At 29.6% G+C, this 24028-nt stretch overlaps 4 protein-coding genes across 4 annotated transcripts; all 4 read left to right on the top strand.

The window, feature by feature from the left end:
* Window positions 1-1802: 1802 nt before the first annotated feature.
* Window positions 1803-3631, top strand: LOC8262890 (red chlorophyll catabolite reductase, chloroplastic). Its single transcript, XM_002523530.4, has 2 exons — window positions 1803-2168; window positions 2893-3631. Exons 1-2 carry the CDS (start codon window positions 1839-1841, stop codon window positions 3502-3504), a joined length of 942 nt encoding a protein of 313 aa, XP_002523576.1. The 5' UTR covers window positions 1803-1838; the 3' UTR covers window positions 3505-3631.
* Window positions 3632-7262: 3631 nt separating this feature from the next.
* Window positions 7263-11164, top strand: LOC8262889 (abscisic acid 8'-hydroxylase 4). Its single transcript, XM_002523529.4, has 9 exons — window positions 7263-7505; window positions 7598-7919; window positions 8645-8797; window positions 8933-9181; window positions 9265-9354; window positions 9452-9530; window positions 9914-10020; window positions 10165-10283; window positions 10752-11164. Exons 1-9 carry the CDS (start codon window positions 7324-7326, stop codon window positions 10861-10863), a joined length of 1413 nt encoding a protein of 470 aa, XP_002523575.1. The 5' UTR covers window positions 7263-7323; the 3' UTR covers window positions 10864-11164.
* A 3409-nt stretch (window positions 11165-14573) lies between these two features.
* On the top strand, window positions 14574-17531 carry LOC8262887 (caltractin). The gene is made up of 7 exons (XM_002523527.3): window positions 14574-14726; window positions 15297-15420; window positions 15491-15527; window positions 15615-15642; window positions 16557-16709; window positions 16783-16885; window positions 17309-17531. Exons 1-7 carry the CDS (start codon window positions 14724-14726, stop codon window positions 17371-17373), a joined length of 513 nt encoding a protein of 170 aa, XP_002523573.1. The 5' UTR covers window positions 14574-14723; the 3' UTR covers window positions 17374-17531.
* A 2815-nt stretch (window positions 17532-20346) lies between these two features.
* LOC112535544 (ethylene-responsive transcription factor ERF109) lies at window positions 20347-21480 on the top strand. The gene has a single exon (XM_025158149.2). The coding sequence runs from the start codon at window positions 20528-20530 to the stop codon at window positions 21062-21064; it is 537 nt and encodes a 178-aa protein (XP_025013917.2). The 5' UTR covers window positions 20347-20527; the 3' UTR covers window positions 21065-21480.
* The last annotated feature ends 2548 nt before the right edge of the window (window positions 21481-24028 follow it).

Raw genomic sequence — 24028 nt, 5'->3', positions numbered from 1 at the left:
ACCAATACTGTTATTCAAAGTGTCGGATAAATTGGACAGTGGTCCAAATTTATTTATATGGGATGCATGTGTTGACGAAGATAGTGTCTGATAATGAATAGCAATAAATTTTTTACTTCTTATTTAAACAGTCGTTAAATTGGCACGAGAGCACGTAATTCGTAAATTATTCTTAGTTCACTCACACTACTTAAATAATTGACATAAAAATTCTATTAAATTCCATTTAGTGAAGTTGGACCATTAAGTAAATAAACTTATGTAAGAATATTTGGATGTATAATTTAATTGTCTAAACTGCTTGTCTTGTATAGAGATCGTAAGTCGAGTTTTCGAGTAATAGTATTTTTAAGTTTCAGATCATTTGAATTTGATCTTTTTGGATTCAGGTAATCTTAGGCTTAGATGATGTCAGATTTTGCTGACTTCGGGTTCTGTTAGTCCGAGTTCGAATATTTCGAGCTCTATTTTTTTATTTAAATCATTAAAAATATGTTAAATTTTATGATTAGTTTATTTTTTTATTTTTTTATTTCATGAATTTGATCGAATAAAATTTTATATACTTAATTTTTTTAGCATTTTCTAATTAAAAATCCGAAGTTCAAATTTCATATTAAGGTAGACCATTTTTTACCTTATATTTGCATGTTGTCTCTTTGTTGAATTATCGTTTTTGTTATCTGTGATTTTAAAAAAAAATTAAATAACAAATAAAAAATATAAGTTTATTAATTTAAAATATAATTAACCTAATTATTTTCTTTTTTATACAAAAATATTGTAAATTAAAAAATAAATTCAAAATGATGCCGATATCGAAATTTTTTAATCACTTATTTATTTATTAATTAAGTTTCTTTACTTTTATAATAAAATCTATTAATTTAATTTTCTACTCAAAGTATAATTTTATTTCGGTCTCAAATATTTTTCTCACAAATATAACATAAAATAATTTCATCATTCTTTTTAAAGAAAAACTTAAATAAAAATTAAAATAAATTATAAGATTGTTAACTTCAATTAAATTTTTAATGTTTTCATTTTTTAATATTATATATGTACATTCAAGATCATTATTTTATATAATAATTAAAAAATTATAAAGCAATAAATTTTAATGATTAAAAAAATTTAAAGATGATGTTACAAAAGATATTTTTTAAAAATAAAATATATTTAAAAAATCAATATCAAAATTAGTTATATATGATAATTAAATGTTATCAAAATGCTATTTTTATTTTAATAAAAAATTATATTTTGAGTCATTTCAGAGTTTGAATCGAGTTGTGCCAGTTGTAAATTTAAATATTATTGAATTTCGGATTATGTCAAGTCTCAGTTTGGATAATTTTGAATTTGAATTGTTTTATTATTGGATCACTTCGATTTCAAATCACTTTGATTTTGAATTATTTTGACTCTGAGTCATTTCGAATTTGAATAATTTTAGTTTCAGATCATTTCGAATTCGAATTTTTTATTTTATATTAAATTTCGAGTTTCAGTTGAATCGGATATTTCGGGATTTGAATAAGATTCTACTATCTATATAGTTCTGGACTTATTATTGTCGGAATAGCAATTCCTTTTACAAGAATGAGAAATTAAACTTTCATTTTTTAATTCTAAATTTATTTTCTTTAAGAAATAATAAAAGAAAAAGGATTGCATAGTTAGTTATATGAGCTATGAAGAGATTTTTGAATTTAAAGCCCACCTTTATTTAAAAGCTAAGCGTGGGCCTTTTTAGCAAGGAAGATAAACTAAAACGATGGAAATAAATATCAGCATGAGTGAGATTGTCCTGTACCATTATTGTTCAGATATAAATGGCTATCAGCTTTTGTCATGTCTCACACTTTCCGTTCACTGCAAAACCTTCTCTTCCATTAAAATCATCAAGATCACCCTTCTTTGCTGCTTCATCTTCATCATCCATAATGGAGTTGCACAATCAAGGACGTTCAAGATTCTTAGAATTCCCATTTGTCTCTGTCCCGCAGAGAGAACTAATGGTTGATTTACTATCCGCAGTAGAAAACCGCCTTGGGTCGCAGCTACTTCCTTGTACTCTCCCGCCTGACGTACAGTACTGCCGGAACCAAAGTGGGAACGCACAAGCTGCTTTTCATATTAGATCCGCTAATCAAAACTCCCCTGTAAGTTCTTTCCTTATGAGGTTTCTTTCTTTTAATTTCTCTTTTACTGTTGATATACTAATACTATCAGGTTAAAAACTTTGATTAGTTAGTTAATTTCTTAAATTGGTTATTGTGGATGTGGTATTTCTTTTGTTAAAATATAGTGCGACACTCATTGTTAATTCTGCATAGGGGGATGGTCTTTAATTTATTTAGGAGGCATGTTGCTATGAGCAAACGCCTTTACCGCTTGATTCACTGGCTTGGTTTTTATGTGTTGATATTTTGTTTTCTTGGTTCACAGGAAAGTTCCAAAAATTCCCGTCTTTTGCAGCTTTCCTACTTCTCTTGGCTAATACGCATGATGCATATTTGCCTTAGTTGCTGCAAATTGTATTCACATATCCTAACTGTTAGAGATATTTGTGCCAAATTCTAGTGCTCAAGTAGCACCACGGGGGTGTAAAAAATGAAGTCACGCCTTCACTGAATACTGAAACGCTAGTGCCAAAATAACTTTAGTGAGTCCTAGCTACCCCAGTGCAGCAATTTCTGTTTGATTGGGCGTTATGAATTGCTGTCATTACTAGATTTAAATGAAATGGGGAAAAAAAAGAAGAAGCTGATATGACATTATGAGTGATATAAACTGCAACGATGACTTCAATTTTACCAATTATAAAGACAAAGGGGAACTCTTCTTATTTAATGCACTTTGTTGTATTGATATGATGTTTATCAGGTGGATTTCATACTGGGGAGTTGGCTACATTGCAAATTACCAACTGGTGCAGCATTGAACATCACAAGCCTTTCAGCCTACTTGAACCTTTCAACTGATGCACCAAACTTCCTGATTGAGCTCATCCAGAGTAGTCCAACGTCATTAGTCTTAATTATTGATTTGCCTCCACGAAAGGACCTTGTCCTTTATCCGGACTACCTCCAAACTTTCTATGAGAACTCTCAGTTGGAGGCGCACAGGCAGACGCTTCAGAAACTCAAAGAGGTTCAACCTTATGTCACTTCATCTCTTTATCTTCGTAGCTTCCTCTCGCCAACAGCCATTATGATTCTTGTAGAAACTGAGGCAGGTGAATCAGGTCGAATGGAGGAGATTATAAAAGATCAAGTCGGTCCAGTTGCAAAAGCAGTTTTTGGGGTTTGGTTGGATAAATGTGCTTGTGGAGGGAGAGAGGTGGAAGAGGAGGAGAAAGCTTATTTGAAGAAGAGGGATGAGCTTGTTAAGAAGAAAATCATTGAGATTGATTTAGCTTCCAACTTTCCAAGGATGTTCGGGCCAGAACTAGCAGATAGAATATTGGGAGCTATACAAAAAATTTATAATGTATAAATTTCAGTCACCTAAACTTACCTGTAATTATTGAGTAGGTGATATCAAAACTTTGTTGACACATGATGGTTCCTGCCCTGAACAAATAGGAAAGATAAATGAAATAAGTGAGGATTTCAGATGTCTATCTTTACAAGATTTCTTTATGTTCCGTAATCTGCAAAGCAGCAGATAATGGTGAGGAGTTCAATACTTCAGTTGACAGTAAGTTTAAGGATAAGGGTAGGTAATGTTTGTCATCTTCCTCATTCTTTTGATGTTTGTGGCCTGAGCTTTAGTTAGCCAGTTACTTGTTGAGTTTGGGTAGGTAATGCACTGACAAATTATTTTTAAGCACAACTCTAGAAAGAAAAAAAAAAAAAAAAACCATCTGTTAAAAAGTATTGGCATATTAACTGGAATATTTACAGTAAGCATAAAAGCCTCAATTCCGAAATCATATTCATGTGAACCCTACCTGTGCTGTGTCGTGCCAAGCCTATATCCATTAGAACAAGTATGAAAAAACAGCAAATACTGTGAAGCAGGCCTTTCTGAGACGGTTAAGAGATTGACAAAGTGTTGAAGGTGCTGTATGGTTTTTACTTTGTAAATTTTCTCTTTAAAAAGATGATATAAGTGCGATTGTTTTCAAGTTATTTTTCGATTGTTTTAGATAAAAAAAATTAAAACTGTAGTTTTTATATTTTAATACAGTAAAAATAAAAAGTAAAAAAATAAAAAAAATGAATATTTTTGCTAATATTAATTATGTTAAGACATCATCGTAGACAGGTAGTATTAATTGACTGTATTTAGTTATATTTTATTAAATATTGAGTAGTAATATAGGATTTACGTGTAGTATAATCATTTTGATGTTTCCTTTTCTAGAAAAATAGAATCAAATCAAATCAATTTCGAACGGTTTAGATTCCTTTGCTTGGAAGAGTTGTATGAAGTTTGTGGTGGACAAACATTGCCTCATGTGAAGTAATTCATTTCCTGAAGGATTAAGATACGGGGGGAAGATCTTTTCTAAATCTCTCATTTCCTTTTTCCTCCTAATTTGCATCTCTCTGCTTAAACAATTCCCCCCCCACTAATCTATGGAAACAGAGGCCTGCTAATGATTTCAAATTTAAGTAATTAGACTGGTTTTTATTTTATTTTTTATAAGAAATTGGATAATTGAAAATTACAAATTAATATGCTAATTTGTTTAATAAGTTAATATATAAAATTATATTAGATATTTTCTTTCAAGAAAAACTATATTAAATATTTCTAATATTTAATTATCTATTGATTTGAAATATAATTACTAATCTTAAATATAAACTTAAATAGAGTTTCTTACATAATTTTTTAGACACTAAATCCTATATATGTCTTATTGATGCACAGTTGTTCTTCGTTGTCTTATTTATTAATTAATTCAATATAATTACTGGTGAGTTGAAATTTCAGCTTAAAAAACATTTATTCTACAAATATTTTGAATTAAAAATAATAATGTTAACTATAAATACTAATTATTAATTTACTTAATTGGAAAATTATAATAAAATAATATGCAAAATATCTTTAATAAACATGAGAACTTATTTGTCTTTTTCCTTTTTTCTTTTTGTATTTTTATATATGCATTGGGTTGGTGGCATTTAGATATGTAATTAAGACGAGTTAAACTATTATTAATGCAAATCTAAGTTTGAAAATTGAATCAAACTTCATTGGGTTTTATTTTCCAATTTCTAGCTCGACTTTAATTGCTATATTGGCACTCTACTTTTCTTCATTTAAATATTTATCAAAAAATTGATATAACAATATATTATAGAAAATTATAAATTTAGTGTTTTAATTTTTAAATTTTTTATTTTTGTGTCAAAATTATTATTTTTTATCAATTAAGTAACTTGTTAAAATTGTTCAGTGTTTATAACCGATTTTATAGATTAAAGTGTTTATGTGACTTATTTTTTAATAGTAAATTAATTTAAATATCATCGTTTTGAAATAATCGTGAATTCCTTTCTATTTCTTTCAGCACTATTTCTATAAGAAATAATTATTTCTCAAGAAATTAAAAAAATAATATAATAAAATATCTTTTCTCATTCATCCACACAAGAGATTAAAGAAATTACATATTATTCTTTTATTATTTCACTTTCTTATATTTATCTCGAAAGAAACCAAAATTAAAATTTATCTTTTTATCTTAAAATAATAAAAGGAGAGAAAATGATATTCATATTTTTTAAAATAAAATAACATTTAAAATAAAAAATGATGAATAAATTTAATTTTTAGAAATATAAATAAAGATTATAAATAAAAAATAATTAAAGTATATTTATTTTTTAGTGCTAAAAAAATACATAAAGAATATAAAAAGATTAAAAAATAAAAAATAAGAAATTATAAATAATGAACAATCATAATAAAATAAATTAGGATACTTAAGTCATTTTATGTATAAATAAGTTAAATTATTATTTTTATTTAAAATTAAAAAATGGCACCATAATATACATAAATGAGCAAATTTAGATATTTAAAAGAATAGCTCAAGTATTGAAATAGAATTATTTAAAAAAAAATTAAAAACACTGGATTTACAATTACTTTTGTATTTATTATGTTAAAATTTGATAAAATTAAAATAATAAAATAATAATTTAACTAAATTCACAAGTCTATTTTATCAAATATGAAATTGAAAAATTATCAAATTTATTTAAGCAGGTCAAGTTTGGAATCAGTTCAATTAAAATTGAGCAAACCTCAAACATTTATTTTTCTACCAGATTTTTAAAGAGCTAATTCAATTTACTCGGTTTCTTATGATGCAACCATTTTCGTTAGGCAAGCCAATGGCCCCCTAGACCACTAAGAACTCGACACGTAACGAATTACAGATCAATCTGGCGCTGACACTGACCGGACAAATATCACAATATCTAAAGGCCTGATTCCTCTACAGCTTTACACGTGAATGACAGAGTGAGTACAATCCACGTGGAAGGTGTGCCTTATTATTCTCGAATGTTCCACGTCACCATCGGCGACTGGGAGTCCAATTTCTATACTTTAAATCACGATACTCATAGACTTAAAAGTATGCAGTTTTGGAATTAATTCAACATCTCCTTTTGAAATACTATGAAACTTGAACCAATATTTAAAGCAAAACGTTATTTTGAGTAATGCAAGTAACTATTATGGTTTTGCAATTAGTCACACTACACGTGCAATGATATTATAATTAATAAACCATTTTTTGTGGATAATTTTAATTTGATATTTATCTCTACTAAAATCTATAACTAATTAATTAGTATTACTGAATTATTTATTGTAATACATATACACAATTTCTTAACCTTTTTTAGGCAATAGAGATTGGTATGTGTAGAATGAGGTGGCGCTCTAGACTTGAAGAACATATTAGCTTCTCTCCCATTTGTAAGTTTTTTAAGGCCACGACTTCCGTTTTAAGGACACCTGGTCCTCACAGTATTTTCTGCTAACTACCAGAATTCATTTCTATGACGCAACTTTCAAATTCTGTTTGATTAATTAAGACCGATTAAGCCATATAAAAACATTACTAATTGTTGTACCATCTGCAATAAATCTAAGTGACAGCAAAAGAGACTATACAAAATGATTAGTAGTACTGTATGTATTAATTTTGCGTACGTAGATAGCTTACCACCACAAAAGGTATCAACATCCTTGCTTTCCACCCTTCTATATATACCTCTTCTCGTTGAGCTAACACTTAGTAACATCAGAAAGATTAAAAAGAAAAAATTAAAAGAGAGAGAGATGGGTATGGTTCTTGTGTATAGTTTTTGCCTTGCCCTTCTCTTGATTACTATACTTAAAAGGTGGCAACCTAAGCAAAAACCAAACTTGCCGCCAGGTTCAATGGGCTTGCCATATATTGGAGATACTCTTCAACTCTACTCCCAAAACCCAAATATTTTCTTTGCTTCTAGGCAAAAAAGGTTTTCTTTTTTTTTTCTTCGGTTTCTTGATCCTATACGTCTTGTTATGTTGCTGTTACCTCCTCATGTTCTGGGGTTTTTTCTATTTTCAGGTACGGAGAGATATTCAAAACTCGCATTCTCGGTTGCCCTTGTGTTATGGTGGCTAGTCCTGAGGCTATCAGGTTTGTGTTGGTGACACAAGCAAGTCTGTTCAAGCCAACGTACCCACCGAGCAAAGAAAACTTGATTGGCCCATCAGCAATTTTTTTTCACCAAGGGAGTTATCACTCTCAGATGAGAAAATTAGTACAAGTTTCGTTGTCTCTTGATGTGATCAGAAACCTGGTCCCCCATATTGAAGCTATTGCTGTATCTGCCTTGGGATCATGTTCTAGTGCCAATGTTGTCAATACTTTCCATGAGATGAAGAAGGTAAATTTAGTTTATATCATTACCCCTGATCATGTTTAAGAAATTAAACTCTTTTCAGCTTGAGCACTTGAGAAATTAATCGCGCAGCTAAATCAAAAAAAATATTTCATAACTCGATCATTGTTACCACAGGAAATCTTTAAGTAAAATCTGTCTGTCTGTTTATCTCTCTCTCTCTCTCTCTCTCTCTCTCTCTATATATATATATATATATATATATATATAATAAAAACAAATCACATATTAATTAGTACTATCATATCACTTCAATTAGTTAAACCTAACGTACCCATAAAGCATGTTTACTGTTCAACTTTCTTACAACGTGCAGTAGTACACATTCTAATTCAAAGTGGGAAAAAAATGACGAGAACATAATATTCCTGAAAACAGCTAGCTAGCGATCGCAAGGTTACGTCATTATTGTACAACATATAACGTTCATATTAACATATACTTTTTCTCGGCAATCAAATAACGTTCAGATTATAATTAAAATTAAAATTGAATAATTAATGTAAAATTAATTAATATTTTATTATCAAATCGAAATTTAATTATTTATGTATTTACCTTTAGTTTTCATTTGAAATTACACTGTCCGATAAAGAAAATGGTATAAAGAAAATACATCGATGTTCTATTTTCTTCCAATTATTCTCCAAGTGTTATATAGTCGTTGTTGCTGATCATTAGTTCCCAAACCAATTTTTGTATCAATGCAGTTCGCTTTTGATGCTGCTGTTTTGTCCATCTTTGGTAACTGCTTGGACAATTCATATAGAGAAAAGCTGAAAAGGAATTACTACATACTGGACAAAGGTTACAATTCATTCCCAACAAATCTACCTGGAACTTCGTACAGTAAATCTGTCATGGTAAGCATCAGAAGTATTAATTAAATAATGTCACCATCAATCTTCGAATTTTTCTATTTAATTAATGACTAATTTAAATATCTAAATTAATCAGTTATTCGTTTCTTTTCTTATGTGGCAATTCTTGATTTTCAGGCAAGAAAAAGGCTGAGCAGAATTCTAGGCCAGATGATAAGGGAGAGGAAGGAAAAGGGATTAGTGCAAAAGGATCTGTTGGGTTATCTACTAAACTTCAAAGATGAGAAGGGTCAATTTCTATCTGATGAAAAAATTACTGATAACATCATCGGTGTACTATTTGCTGCTCAGGATACTACAGCGAGTATCTTAACATGGATTTTAAAATATATTCATGATGACCCAAAACTCTTAGAAGCAATTAAGGTTTCATCCTTTCTATGTTGCTTCTGTAATCCATTCTTGATAACTAAAGATTATTGACTAATGAAAATCATTTACTTTTTCAGATAGAGCAGACAGCAATTTTTGAATCAAATGGTAGAGGAGAAAAACCATTGACATGGTCTCAAACTAGAAATATGCCCATTACAAATCGGGTATGATTCACAAATTTGAAAGAAGCCTATATATATATATAATTTATTTGAGTCTTTGAAAGGTTACTTAAGTATGACAGCCAAATTTAACTTTCAGGTTATAATGGAGAGCCTGAGGATGGCAAGTGTCATATCTTTCACATTTAGGGAAGCTGTCGAAGACGTGGAATATAAAGGTATTAATACTAAACCACATTTCGCAGAGAATAAGAGTGTTCTAAGTTGAATTTATGACTATTACCTCTTTCATCTTATGCAAATTAAGCCAATTGAATTAGTCCATTTAGATTTCTATATTCCATTCCCACACATTTTCTGAAATTAAATATTTTATATCATGATCAAACTAGTAGTACAAGAAAAGGGAGCATAAGATTTACTGTCCTATTCTTAAATCACTCCAATTCATATTCTTGTTTCCGAGAACCCCATTATCATGAACTCTTGCCAATTCCCCATTTAATAGGACCCCTATTAAGTGATTGACATCGGGAAAATGACTTCTTTGTAATTCTCTCGACATGCTACTGATTATTACTATACGTATAATGCTTGTCAGGATACTTGATTCCGAAAGGATGGAAGGTACTTCCTCTGTTCCGAAACATTCATCACAATCCAAATTTCTTCAGAGATCCACATGTATTTAATCCTTCAAGATTTGAGGTACAGATGGAAGTGCTTAAGTAACCTTAAATGCTTTTTCTTTTGTAATAATCTTGTTTTCTTCTATACAATGTATATGTGAGCAGGCTTAGTTATTCCTTTTTTTTCTTTTGGTTAACTTTTCCTATATCCTATGGCGTGAAGGTTGGACCAAAACCGAATACTTTCATGCCCTTTGGAAATGGTGTTCATGCATGTCCAGGAAATGAAGTTGCCAAGCTAGAGATGATTATTCTTATCCATCACCTGGTCACTAAGTTCAGGTATATGTTTCTGCAAATTCTTGCTCTAATACTGGGTCAATGTATGGAGTAGAACAATCTAACATAGAACATGTACTGTAATCAACTTGAATATTCTGATATCAAAAGACTAAAATAAGCCAATGCATTAATTAGTTACGCGGACACGTACATATATTCTTATGTACGTTTCATTAATTGAAGCCAGCAAATATTCTGTCGTGATTACATAATTAGACCAACAACAAATGTGACCCAAAAGTAAATCCAGACTAAAATTTACTGGACACGATTACGCATCATTTGATATCTAGAGTTAATGACACTTGTTATGTAAAACAAAGAAGGGAGATTCCGACAAAGAAACTCTTTCGCTGTTGCAAGGTACTAATTAAGAATCTTGAAATGGAAGAAGAAAACATTATTGCATCTTTCTTGTATTAATTACTTCATGTTTTATTAATTGCTGTTAGATGATTGTTGTTGCAGGTGGGAAATAATAGGACCTGTAAGTGGGGTTGAATACGATCCATTTCCAGTGCCTGAGAAAGGACTCCCTGCTAAATTTTGGGAAGAATCTAGAAACCACAGCTGGCCATGATAACAACATATATCTTCTCCTCTCAGAACATTTTGATGCTCAACTGGGGTTGGCAAGATGCTTCAGTGTTTTTTTATTTATTTATTTATATACTTTGTTATTGGTTGGCTTTTTTTCCCCTCCAGTTGCGTCATTTACCTACAAACAGTATATATAATGTGACTTTTGAAAGGGAAAGATGTGAGCTTTTGGTGAGGGGTTATGTTTGATGTGTTTGTCCATCTTTTAATTAATTGTGTACCTTTCTCTTCGATCTTTCAATTTCTACAGTCGGACGCTATATCTAATATGTTACCTTTCATGTCGTTTTCTTGATTTCACAATCAGCAAATTTATATGCACTCATAACCAACCAATTGCCTGTCATTTAAAGTTGGAAAAAGAATGATCATTATGTCCTTAAATCCTCCATCTTCTCCCATCACATTATAAAAGTCAATTCTTGATTGTCCATAGCCATGAATGAAGCTGACCTGCCATTGGCCAGTAGATTAATACAATGTCTTCTTTTTGGCGATACAACTCTTTATATTTCACAAGTGAAGATTATATTTTCTAACTCATTCTTTCGTCAATGTTGAGATTCTTAACTGAATTTTTTTGTCAGAGTTTTTTTTGTCATCCAATGCAAAATGACACATCCTACTTTCTTATTTGTTGTAGTTGCAGTGTATATATTAAATTTACATAAAAAAAATTTATAATTATTAAGTTTCACAATAAATTAAGGATTAAAGTGCAAGCTAAAATTGTAAATAAAATGACATATATCTATTTAGCGATGTAATTATTCATGGGTGTGGATATGTAAAGGAGCACTTTATATTTAAACTCATTACATATTAGATTTTATAATTAGTATCAAATAATTTTTATATTAAATTTAAAGTCTAATAGCTTAAATAATTAAAGTTTTAATGAAAATTTACTATTTTTGTTAATTCATTATAAATTGTATATTTAGCTATAACCTAACCAATTGAGTATCATTTTGACTAAATTAAATTATTTGTCAAAATTAAGCTATGTAAAAATGACACGGATAGCAATTAGAAAAAAATGCAAATTGATAAGTATTAATGTCATTTTATTCATACATGTTATTAAATTTTAAAATCTCATTTCCCTAATAGCGTTTAGGCTTCCATCCATATAACTTAATTTTGACCAGCAATTCAGTGTAAGTCAAAATTGTATTTAATTAGCTAAATCATAGACAATTTCTAAAGAATTTGCCAAAATAGTAAAATTTTGCAATTTTTTAGACTATTAGATCTAATTTAAAAGTAAAAATAAATATGTTAGTCATAACTATTTTTCTACCTAAATTTTAAATAGTATGGAAATTACAACTGCAATTTGCATCTTATATATCAATAATTTGGAATAGTCACTGTCATTTCATTTTGGTTGTAAATTCTACAATGTTTAACAAAAATAAATTCTAAAATCCTAATGTACTTACGAGGTACAATACCTTTACAAAATTATAACCGTTGATTATATAATTTAATATTTAATAATTAATTAATAAAATTTGATACCTGTTTAGCAGGTCATCTAAATAATATATGTTACGGATCACCGCTGTATACACGCCATTTCTATTTATGTTTACCGACAAATCAACTTTTTTGAAAATAGAAGGACCTGATTAAGATTAAATAGAACCAGAAATCATACAATTGACTTGCTGAATAAGAGAAATAACAGAAAAAGAAAAAGAGGAGCTTTTCAACAAATTGTCTGAAATAAAATCAAATCCTAAAGGGCAAGGCTTAGGCCGCTTTGTTTCTAGTTCTTGGAGTCCATGAGAGGATAAGTGTGGAGGAGATGTTGTATATCAAGGGCCAAAAGTCCAGAGTAAGATGACGGAACAGGTGTTGTGCAGCATAGGTTGACGGCGTTCTTGCAATCTGACTCAATGGTGAAGGCATGCATGCATAAGTCTTGTGCAAATTTTATTTCAAACTTGATAGCATAAAGTTCAGTTATCTCCAGATCTGAAACATGCAGAGCAAGAGTTCCAGAGGCAATGACCGAGCCATTACCATCTCGAGCAAGAGTGCATCCATAGACAATGACCAATCTCATATTGGATATGATTGAGAATCAAAAAATTCATACAGATTGGGACAATACTAACTATTTACACATCTATTCAAAGATTTTCGCTCCCTTTTCCAACAAGTCTGGAACTCAACATACAGCATTTAGTAAAAAAAGGTAAACCTAGTACTTACCGGCGATAACTTTCTTTACAAACGTATGCGAGAGGTTGGCATGCAATTAGAGGTGAGCATCAGAAAGTTCAGTTCAAAAATTGTTAACCAAATTTCATAGAAAGGGAAACAGAATCAAACCAAATTAGTGTCCTTGCTTTGGGTTCACGCTTTTGGTTCGCCCTCGCCAAGTTTTTCATTGATCTATGCCTTCAGGTTGCACCCAACCTCTGCATATGGAACTTGTTTCCCTTTTTCGTCATTTCTCTCTCTCTCTCCTCAATCTCAAATCTCTGAAACTATTCCTCTTAAATTGATTCAAAGCCCATTCCCAAAGAAAACCCAGAAATCTAATTACTTGAAACTTTTCTAAACCCTTTTACACAATTTAATACATATAACCCTTGAAGCAGTAGCAAGAACAAAAGATTAGAGTAAGAGATAACAAGGGCATTTTTTCCAGTTAGTAATGGAACTACTCCCTGCACAGCCTGGTTTATCTCTTCAAATTAGCCCACAAAACAGTGAACCCACACCAACAAGGAGAAAAACAGAAGAGATAGATTTGGAATTTTGGAAGAGAGCTTTAGAAGCAAGACCCAATATTTCTTAAAAAATTGAAATCAATGAGTCCCACCCATAACTAAATTATAATAAATTAATACTTATTAAATTAGTAAATTAATTATCTCTTATTTTATAGTGGCACAGGGCCACTGTAGTATTTTAGTGAAACTCTAAATTTTAAGACTTTTTCAACGAAATTAAAGATTTTTTTTGAAAATTTTCATCTTTTTTAATTTTCATATTTCAGTATTATGTACGTTATTGTATGATATATTATATTAACATATACAAATTTATTCATACTAGTTTTCTCCATACATATTGTAAATTTAACTCATTATTTTATAAATTTATGGATTATATTACTAAATATTAAAATTTAAGAACATAGAGAATTATATATTAACTTAAAAATAAAAAATATTAATAATAATTTTTAATTTTTACTCATTAAGATATTTATTTCTTCATTTTCTCACTATACTAAGTCGTTTTTGTTTGATTATTTAAATTTAAGTTTTTTCTATCTTAGTGAACTCTTTAAAATTATAAATTCATTTATAATGAAAAGAATAATAAAAATATTTATACTTTTCATTTTTTTATAAAAGATACAGTGTTAATTTCTTACTTTTACTATATTAAAATATCAAAAATATAATTTTTTAGTTTTTTATTTTTTTATACAATTGTGATTTCTTTTAATTAAAATAATAAAAAATAAATAACAGATAATTATACTGTATTTTCTAAAGAAATTGAAAAGTAATTTTTTTAAAAAATTACACCCATATATGATTTTTTTTTTTGGTTGATTTTAGTTTCCGTGAAAAGCTCCCTCTAATTACACACCAATTTACATGACAAAGTGGGCCGATGGTCTTTAAGAACTGAGACCCTTTGAGGCCCAATTTCCACATAGGCAATCAATTAATTGAAAAGAAGATTCTCCAAAATTCTGTAATAATAATAAATTAATAATTCAAGAAACAGCTTTTCTTTTGCTTATTCAATATCAAGATTTTCTCCATTGCGCGTTAAATTAAATATTTTCTCATCCACTGAGATTCCATGGTTCGTTCCCTACACTAAATCTTAATTTCATTTTATCCTTTTTTGGTTTCATTTCTGTACAATTTTTGTTAATTTCTTAAAAGAGTTTGAATCTTTAAGATGATTGAGCACTGGTGTATTTAATTTAAAATCAATTTTGAAATTGCTGCTACCCATTTTGCTATTATAGTCGTTGCCTTAATATCGAATCCTTGTGTGTTTGGATGGGTTCTGATTGGAGTAAACTTTGAGATCAATAATTATAATACTGCTTAAAATTCTTGTAATTGCTGCGATGTGCTTGTGTATATGCCTTGCATGGATTTGGCTATTTTGGGGATTGTCCTTTTTGAAAAAAAATATGAATTTTAATAGGAGTTCTTTTTTCTTTTTAGCTTGATGTTTAATTCCCTGACCATTTGGAAGCCCTTTGCGTAGGAAATAATTGAATGTTGATTGCATTGTTGGTTTGTGGCTATGCTTAACAGCTATGTTGTTTGCTTCATCAGAAATGTCAATACAAGCTTGATAATTTCTTTGGAACTTAATTGATTTGCTTTTTGGGTGTTAAAATGCATAATACCTCAACAGGCAAGCCTTTATAGAGGAGCGTCTAGGAAGGACATTAAACCTAGAGGACGGCATCATGGGTTAAGTCAACAGAAGAAGCAAGAAATTAAGGAAGCATTTGAGTTGTTTGATACTGATGGATCAGGTTATTAATACTTTGGTTGCTATTTGTCTTTATTGTCTAGTAAACTTATCTGCTAGGCTCTGTTGTTCAGGTACTATTGATGCCAAAGAGCTGAATGTTGCCATGAGGTAAGAATGTCTCATCCACTTATGCTAGGATCTCCTAAGTATTTTGAGCCCTGGAAATTTTGAAACTAAATACATCTTGTATAACAGGGCACTTGGTTTCGAAATGACAGAAGAGGTACCTTCTATATCCTAGTAACTGAAGATGTTGAATTATTTATTTCTCTGACTGTTTTATGATACTTCGTTCCATAGGATAAGCAAATGGGTGTACTTCTAGCTTGCTGCCCTTTAATACATTTGCATACTTTGGAATTTTGATTTTGCTTAGTATAGTTTATGTTCTTGCATTATGTTGGCTTCGGTCTCAAAGTTTACGCTGATGGAGATATTTGCTTGATATAAGTTTCACTTGGTATCTTTTTCAAGTAATTGTGGTTGAGGATAGCAGAGCCTTAACTTTCAAGTTATTTGGCAAGGATGTCTGCGTTGTGCCAATAATTTCCAGAAGTGTTGTAATACCATTTCTCATTAGTTATCTCTGTCTTTATTAATTGTCCATCAGTTATTATGGTTAACAAAGCCAAAAAATATCAAGTACATCACTATTACTCTTAATTCGTGGTGAAGTTGAATTTACATGAATTAATATTCAAGTCTGAAACTCCTCCCACACAACAGTTAGTCCTATTACCAGTTTCTCAAATTTTGTCCCTTCCCACCCCCCATCATGACTGCATGTGTAAAACACAAGCATAGTGAAGTGTATATTTGAATTGAAAAAATATTGCCAGGTATTCTCATTTATGTTCTTCGCCCCAGGCCCCATCTCCTTACGCTTATTCTATTTCATTGGCGTAGCTTTATATCTCAAAAAATCACAAACGACTTTCTGTTATTTCTTTTCTGTTTCTTAGGCCCTTGGTGTTAGTTGAATTGGATTCCTTATCGATAACTTTGGTCAATTGATTGTAACTACTAATAGAAACAAGAAAAACTCATACCTGATTAACATTCTTCTTGTCATCTCAAAATTTTGTAAATGGAACTTGATCGTGCAGCTTATATATTGCTGAAAATGTGCCATTGCAGCAAATTACTCAAATGATTGCAGATGTGGACAAGGATGGAAGTGGTGCAATTGATTTTGATGAATTTGTGCACATGATGACAGCCAAGATAGGAGAAAGGGATACTAAAGAGGAGCTCATGAAAGCATTCCGCATCATTGACCAAGATAACAATGTGATTTTTTGTTTATTTGTCCTTTCTATAGTTTAGTTTTTCTGGTTACTTATGTTTGTACATCTTGATTCAGGGAAAGATATCTGTCGATGACATTAAGAGAATAGTAAAGGATCTGGGTGAGAACTTCACTGACAGAGAGATCAGGGAGATGGTTGAGGAAGCTGACCGAGATCGTAAGTTTACTTTCATTTTGGGTGCAGTTTGCAGAAATCTAGATGGTGTCTGGGTTAAGCTGCTTTTTTTATGATTATGCTAACCATTATTGCCTTAGTATTTTAATTTGAGAAATAAATTGATCACTGCCTTAAGTGTATTTGGTGAGTTGTTCATGCGCCATTCTGTTAGGTGCAACACTTAAAACAGTCCCTATTCTGTTATTTCTAAGAATTCTGATTTCACTGTTGGTATCTATCTGTTTTCTTACATGCAAAGAGGCATGAATATTGGAGTGGTGCCAGGAGCAGATTCTTTTTACCATTTTCATTGCTCATTTAAATTTAGTGACACCACTACATATTTTAATCAGGATTTGCATTTGTCTGTTTGAAATAATTTTTCTTGTATACAATTGGTTTGATGGTCTGTGAAATGAACAGATGATGGAGAAGTGGGTGTTGAGGAGTTTATGAGGATGATGAAGAGGACAACATATGGATACTAGAGTGAAGTTCTACACATGTTGACAGTCCATCCTATGCTGCGGATTGGGTATGCTTGTAGCTGTAGTATATTTATAGAAATCTGTATTAATACATTAGTAAAGTACCAAGGTTGTCTGAACATTTATTTAAATTGACTTATTGGATTTGTGTTTTTGGAGTCATAAGTTTTTATTTATAATATACATGTAATATAAAAGTAACATTCTTTTCTATTTTAGAATACATAATTAAGAATAATAATAATAATATAAATTGTTATATAATTCACTAATAGATTGTTTTGCATTGAGATTAGAAAAACTTTTTTCAATTTTTATTTTTATTTTATTTTAGTTTTTATATTTTAAGAATTATTTTTACAGAAAGTAAGTCAATTGATACTTTTTCTAAACGCAAGTTTAAGAGAAATAGTTTATAAAAATTTAAACAATCAAAAATTGTAAACCTACTTTTTTTCATACGCAACAATAATCTAAATACAACTTAATAAATTAAAATAGTTAGTAATATTATAAGTTCTATAAATAACACGTTTTTTTTTCCATTTTAAATTTATTCTATGATTTTTAAATTATTAATTAAATGATAATTAAAACTATGTCTTTTTATATTTATAGATATTTTTTAAAAAAAATTATAGTACAAAAATCAACAAAATGCCAAAAGAAATATTAGTCACAACATTATATTTTAAAAAAATTAAACATTACAACAAATCAACTTAATGGGTCAAAACTTAAATTATTGAGTTTAGAAGCTTGTTATTTCTTTGCATATTTTATATAAATCTTTTAAAAGAAAACAGCAGAGGCGCCACTATTGAAGATTAGTTACTATAAACTGTCAACCGTTGGATGGCTATTCATTGTAACAATATTTTTATATGCATTGATGTTTAACTTTGCTCACCTATGATTATGAAATTAATTGCTTATTTTACTTAACTAATTAATTCTCGGGCCTTCAAAGAGTTTTTTTGCAAAAAGAGATATGTTAATCCACAATTTAGGTTATAATAGAATATTTAATTTAAAACAAAAGAATAAATAATTTAGTTTGTACTAAAACTTTACTAAATTTTTAATCTTATTTTCTTTTTAACACCCCATACTTTTTATGATGTGGGATCTAAGAGATAAATTGATGTGGAGTTCTAACTAAAGATTAATTGGATTTTCAATTGGTACTATAATCCAAAAGCAAATAAATCATATGCTTGATAACCGATTCATCAAGTGACTGGAGTAGTTCATGCTCACGTTTAATTTAATTGATCTCAAGTTTTGATGGTACTGCAAATTGGAAGGCAAAACCTATGGATAAGCTCTTGAATTTTTTGTTAAAGCATAATTAAACTTTTAAACTTTAAAATAGATCAATTATGCCTTGGAAAACATAATAATTATATTCCTAGGACTAGCTTTTTTCTGATCAACAGTTGATGGTATTGATTTATTCATGTTAAAAAGAAAAAGAAATTTTAATAATTTTTATCTGATGAATTCAGAGCTAATATTTTCTCGTATATATAAAAAAAAAATAAAAAAAAAAAACAGAAAAGTGGTTTCTTTTAGCACTTGGGTCTCATTCCACGATATAGTAAAAATAACAGAATTAGTTTTAATGTAGGAGTGTATTTTATTTATTTATTTTTTCTTTTTTGGGGATAGATCAATTGCCGACAAGCCGTTTCTTTTAAAGGCTTCAAATTTCCAAATGACAGTATACTTCTGTGAAGAAACGAATCGCACCTGGCCCAAGCAGTACTCTCTCTTCTCTTCTGCTCCTTCCACTTTCGTCTTGCGGATAAATCCAGACATGATAGGTACCTTTCCTTGGCGCGTCACAACAGAATGAGAACCGAGCACACGAGCAGCCCTAATTTAACAGCAGAACGCAAAGTCGGTTCTTATTATGATATTTCCTGCTCCTGCGAATGCGTTACACCCAATTGTCCGAGGGATAATGAGAAAAAGTCAAGACCCAAAAGTAGTGGCTCATCACTGACGTCTTCACTGGCCGGACCCCATAATGTAAACATTTTTAGTCACTTTCGGTTGTTGACATCAATTTTTTTTTTTTTTCTTCTTCCTCGATATTTGTCAAATTCATTTGTTTTTCTGTTTAATTTTTTTGTTTGTTGTTTGCAATTTTAAATGCAGTTTGGACCCTTTGGACCCTATATATCTCATTCATATTACTTAACTCCCTATTCATACTTAAGAGCCGAACTACGGCTTAGCATATGGCGACACAGATCTTTTGTTGTTTCATAGATGGAGCTCAAATAAAACATTAATAAAGATATAAATGAATTAAGATTTACCATAAAGATATTAGAGAAATTAAAAACAATAAGATTATGTAAAAGCTGATAATACTTCAGTCCATTTTATTTTCTTTTATATATATATATATAATGCTTCAAAATAATAATAAATTTGAGTTAATTTTATATTTTTTATTTATATTTTTAAAATTTAATTTATTAAATAAGTTATATAGATCGAAACCTTATAATATAGTTAATAAACGGTTTATTCGATTTATTACTTTGACACAATTAATTAATCGAATTTTGTTCAAATTTATTTTTGTATTATATATATCTATCGTCGTATGATATAATTAGACACGATACGACATCAAATTGCTAGCTTTATAATTGATTTTGATTCCTGCAAACTTAATTAAGAAGTTTATAATTAATCACTTTTCCAAGTATAGCATGAACTATATAACCTTTTTTTATTATGTATGAAACACTCAATTCCAGCATTTTTGCAAATCTAATTCGAGTCAGCTATCATGCTAAAAGTTCCAACACATTTAACAACAAAATATAACTAAATGCATCTACTTTGTTAATCCAAACTTTCACCCATCTTTGTGTTACACTTACATCCTATTCCTTCTTCTTCTTCTTTTACACATTTTTGCTACCCAAGCATCTGTACTTTTGGAAATTTTCATTTTGACCTTATTTTTAATTTTTAAACATTCTTAGTAAATTGTAAATTAATTATATGGAGAAAATTATACACGTGCTAAATTGTGACGCGATCTACAGAGAGAAATAAGCGTCCCACTGGCACCTCAAATTACCTATAAATACTGGGCCAAACTTCCCTCAGCCAGCTCGCTGCTTTCTGCATGAATATGGAGCTACCCAATCGTTTGAGCAAAGAACAAGAAGACTCCATCATCATCTCCACTCTTCAACACGTTTTATCTGGTGCCACGTCATCAACTGATGAAATCAGCAGCTTCATTCCTATTCTCCAAGGTTCTGGGACCTGTCCTGTTTGCAACATGGACTCTGTTGATTGTCTTGGCTGCAATTTCTTCGGCACTGTCCAAGAAGATGTAGAAGAAGAAGAAGCAGAGGCAGTAGCAGAAGTAGAAGAGACAGCAGGTACAAGTGAGAGGAAGAATAAGATTAAAAAGAAGAAGAAGAACAAGTTCAGGGGAGTAAGACTGAGGCCATGGGGGAAATGGGCAGCGGAGATACGCGATCCATGGCGTGCAGCTCGTAAGTGGCTTGGTACTTTCAACACCAAAGAGGAGGCAGCGAGAGCGTATGATAGAGCTGCAATTAAGTTCCGTGGACATAAAGCTAAAACCAACTTCCCGCTATCCAACTATGTCCAAATGCAGACTAAAGAGAGTGAAAATAAGGAAATGAGCTAGACCAGAATGTAGAGGAGAAAGAACAGTGAAGCAGAGAGCAGTGAGGTAGCAGAAGAAAAAAAACTAACCTTCCTCGGTACAAATTGTTTTTCCCGTAAACCAAACTCCTCTGAACTTCACAGAATCTGTGCCATCTTGGAGACTATGGCTGGGCACCATTTTGCAGGAATAAGAACAGTAATCTGGTTAATGATCGAGTGTGCTGTAAGCCAGCTTTATCTAAGCTGCAAGGATCTAGGAATTCAACCTCTGCTTTTTGTCTGTAATACAAACTATTTGTATTTAATCATGTTAGTCGTTGTCTTCCTTGGGATCATGAGGCCCTCATTAACCAAGCTAGGGAGACACTATTCTTCAGAACAAAGAAATAAATTTACGTAGTTTTTCCATTTTTTAAATTCTAGAGACTTATAGGATTAAGATAGGATAATTAATTGTCTAAGTTGTATGTCAGTCATACCCTAAACATTGATATTTAATTCTAAATTTAGTATATTATTTATATTGTTAAAATTAATTTGCGTAAATAAAATGTGTGCATTAATTAATCAATTACTAAAGTAATATCATTTTAAAAGAACATCAATAATCTATAGAAAAAATTTATATCTTTTTTATGAGATTTCACGTGGCAAAATTCTATGAAGCCGTGTCATATTGTTTTCTAATAAAGAAAATGACATATGACACATTAATAAAAATGTTAACTATAAATTTTTATAAAAGAATCAAATGTAATCTTAAATGTTAATAATAAATATGATATTTATGACTTATTTAAATATAAGATTATTATATAGTATAATAGTTATTATAGCTACTACAAATTAATAATAAATCTTATTATCTTTCTATAAAATATATGCTTATATTTATACATATAAAAATAAAAAAATTAATAAAATAGTAAAAGAATAGGAATTTAAATTTGAATCATAGAAATAGTTAAAAGAAATTTGTGACATGTTGAAAAACTTATTAGTCCAATATAATAAATAAATTAAAACTTTAACTTATATATGTATATATTTAGTGTGTGTATGTGTGATATCAAAAAATAATGATAAAAAATAGTAAGAATTTTATCATTCTTATTTATGGAAAACAATTTGCTTGGATGAATAGAAACTTATTAGTTCAATGAAATAGATAAAATAATTAAAACTGATAAGTATATATATTTTTCGCGTTTATTTACTTTAGTATATAAAAATGTAAAAAAATTCATAAGAATGCATTATATGATTTTTATAAATAAAACTATTGAATTTAATATTTGCATGTAAGATTTTTTTTAGTTATGTAATAATTTAATTGACGATTTAGAAATTAAATTATTTTTACATATTCTAAGTAAAATTTATAATAATTCAACCTTTTAAAATACTCACTCAATCTCTAAATTTATTTATTATTTTTTATAAAAATATCCAAATTAGTGATATATAAAACATTTGGACTTAATGAAATTTGTTGTTTCTGTTGTTGATTTTCGTGTGATTTATAATTTATATTTAGTTTATGTTAAGTTATTTTATATTTATAAAAAAAGAGCACAAAAAATAATCATCTAAGAAGAAAATTTTTAAATATGAATATACAATAACATAAAAAATAGAAAAAATAGAAAAAAAATTGGGGTAAAAATACAAAAGATATAAACAATTTAAAGTGAAATAAAAATGAAAAAAAAAAAAGTTGTAGGGACGTTTTTGCAAGAATTGTTTTTTTTTTTTTTTAAAACAAGTATTGTAGGGCCGTTGTTTTATATTAATGTACCTATGATATATGTTTTTAAATAATTATTTACAATTTCGAATCTGAATTATCGGATGTTTCTTACTAATCCTGTGTTCTGTACTAAATCTGCAAGTGGATTTCACCATTGACTCTTTCCTTGATTTTCGAACATATGTCGAATTGCCACCTGACTTTTCTGTCCAACCAGCTTCCTGACACGGCATCCCAAGTCAACTGCGGATACGAAATAGATCAGTGAATAGCCATGAAGTCGATGGCCGCCATTGTTTCCAGCTGAGTGAGGACGACAATGAGAGTATCTTTCAGATATATAATATAATACAATGCACATTATGCTATGGCAAAACAGGATTAATTGCATAAATGCATGTAGCAATAAAATCAAAATCGAGTTTCAGTTTAGTGGTACTGCTACAGTGTGTTTTACAAATACCTTAGTAATGGGTTTCTCGAATTCCAGCTTTCAAGTGCAGATGGTTTTAGAAAATAATGTATAACAATATCATGTAGCTGTAAATTAATGATTTGATATTTCTATTATGACTCTCTCAAAAATTAGATTATTTTTCATAAAACAAGATGAGAATTATGAACAGACAGACTTGTATACGAATCATCACTGTCACCTTTTCTCTTTTGTTTCTTTTTCCAGAATTAGTAAAGCAATCAGTGATGATATCCTGTTTTATATCTTTCATGCTAACAGAAGAGAAAATGACATAGCAAAGACTAATTGAAAATGGAGCATCCAAACACGCCGAGTCTCATGTTTTATGTCTTTCGTTATTTTTAACTAGGTTTAGTGTATATACCACAACTAATAAAAGAGTGACACGTATGTATGAGTGTTTTACATTTTGATATTGAATAATTAAAATATACTTCATCATTTAAAACTAATAAATATATGTCAATAATCTATCAACTTAGTATATAAATAGAACATACACTAAACTTAGGTTAGAACTTTTTCCATTTATAACTAATTAATATATCTGACACATAATAAAGTAATAAGCTCTTATATCTTCTTCACTACATTGCATGATTTATTATATATTAAATAATTTGATTAATTTTAAATTATATACCAAAAATAGATAGAAATTTTCATTAATTTTAAATTGGTTATACTGAGTTATTTCTTCAAAATAGTTATACTAGGCGTAGGAAGAAGAAAAGAGGGAAGGATTTTTATGTTAG

Source organism: Ricinus communis, chromosome 7 (genome assembly GCF_019578655.1).
Source record: "Ricinus communis isolate WT05 ecotype wild-type chromosome 7, ASM1957865v1, whole genome shotgun sequence".
In the NCBI taxonomy this organism is placed as follows: domain Eukaryota; kingdom Viridiplantae; phylum Streptophyta; class Magnoliopsida; order Malpighiales; family Euphorbiaceae; genus Ricinus; species Ricinus communis.
This window is presented reverse-complemented; position numbering and strand designations above follow the sequence as displayed.

What these genes read in the sequence shown, in the direction of transcription:
- LOC8262890 (XM_002523530.4), top strand. Translation starts at nt 1,839, where the DNA reads ATGGCTATCAGCTTTTGTCATGTCTCACACTTTCCGTTCACTGCAAAA. An exon ending in CCGCTAATCAAAACTCCCCT is followed by an intron (nt 2,169 to 2,892) that starts GTAAGTTCTTTC and finishes GATGTTTATCAG; the next exon opens with GTGGATTTCATACTGGGGAG.
- LOC8262889 (XM_002523529.4), top strand. Translation starts at nt 7,324, where the DNA reads ATGGGTATGGTTCTTGTGTATAGTTTTTGCCTTGCCCTTCTCTTGATT. An exon ending in TTTGCTTCTAGGCAAAAAAG is followed by an intron (nt 7,506 to 7,597) that starts GTTTTCTTTTTT and finishes TTCTATTTTCAG; the next exon opens with GTACGGAGAGATATTCAAAA. An exon ending in CACCTGGTCACTAAGTTCAG is followed by an intron (nt 10,284 to 10,751) that starts GTATATGTTTCT and finishes TTGTTGTTGCAG; the next exon opens with GTGGGAAATAATAGGACCTG.
- LOC8262887 (XM_002523527.3), top strand. An exon ending in GTTTGATACTGATGGATCAG is followed by an intron (nt 15,421 to 15,490) that starts GTTATTAATACT and finishes TCTGTTGTTCAG; the next exon opens with GTACTATTGATGCCAAAGAG. An exon ending in TCATTGACCAAGATAACAAT is followed by an intron (nt 16,710 to 16,782) that starts GTGATTTTTTGT and finishes ATCTTGATTCAG; the next exon opens with GGAAAGATATCTGTCGATGA.
- LOC112535544 (XM_025158149.2), top strand. Translation starts at nt 20,528, where the DNA reads ATGAATATGGAGCTACCCAATCGTTTGAGCAAAGAACAAGAAGACTCC.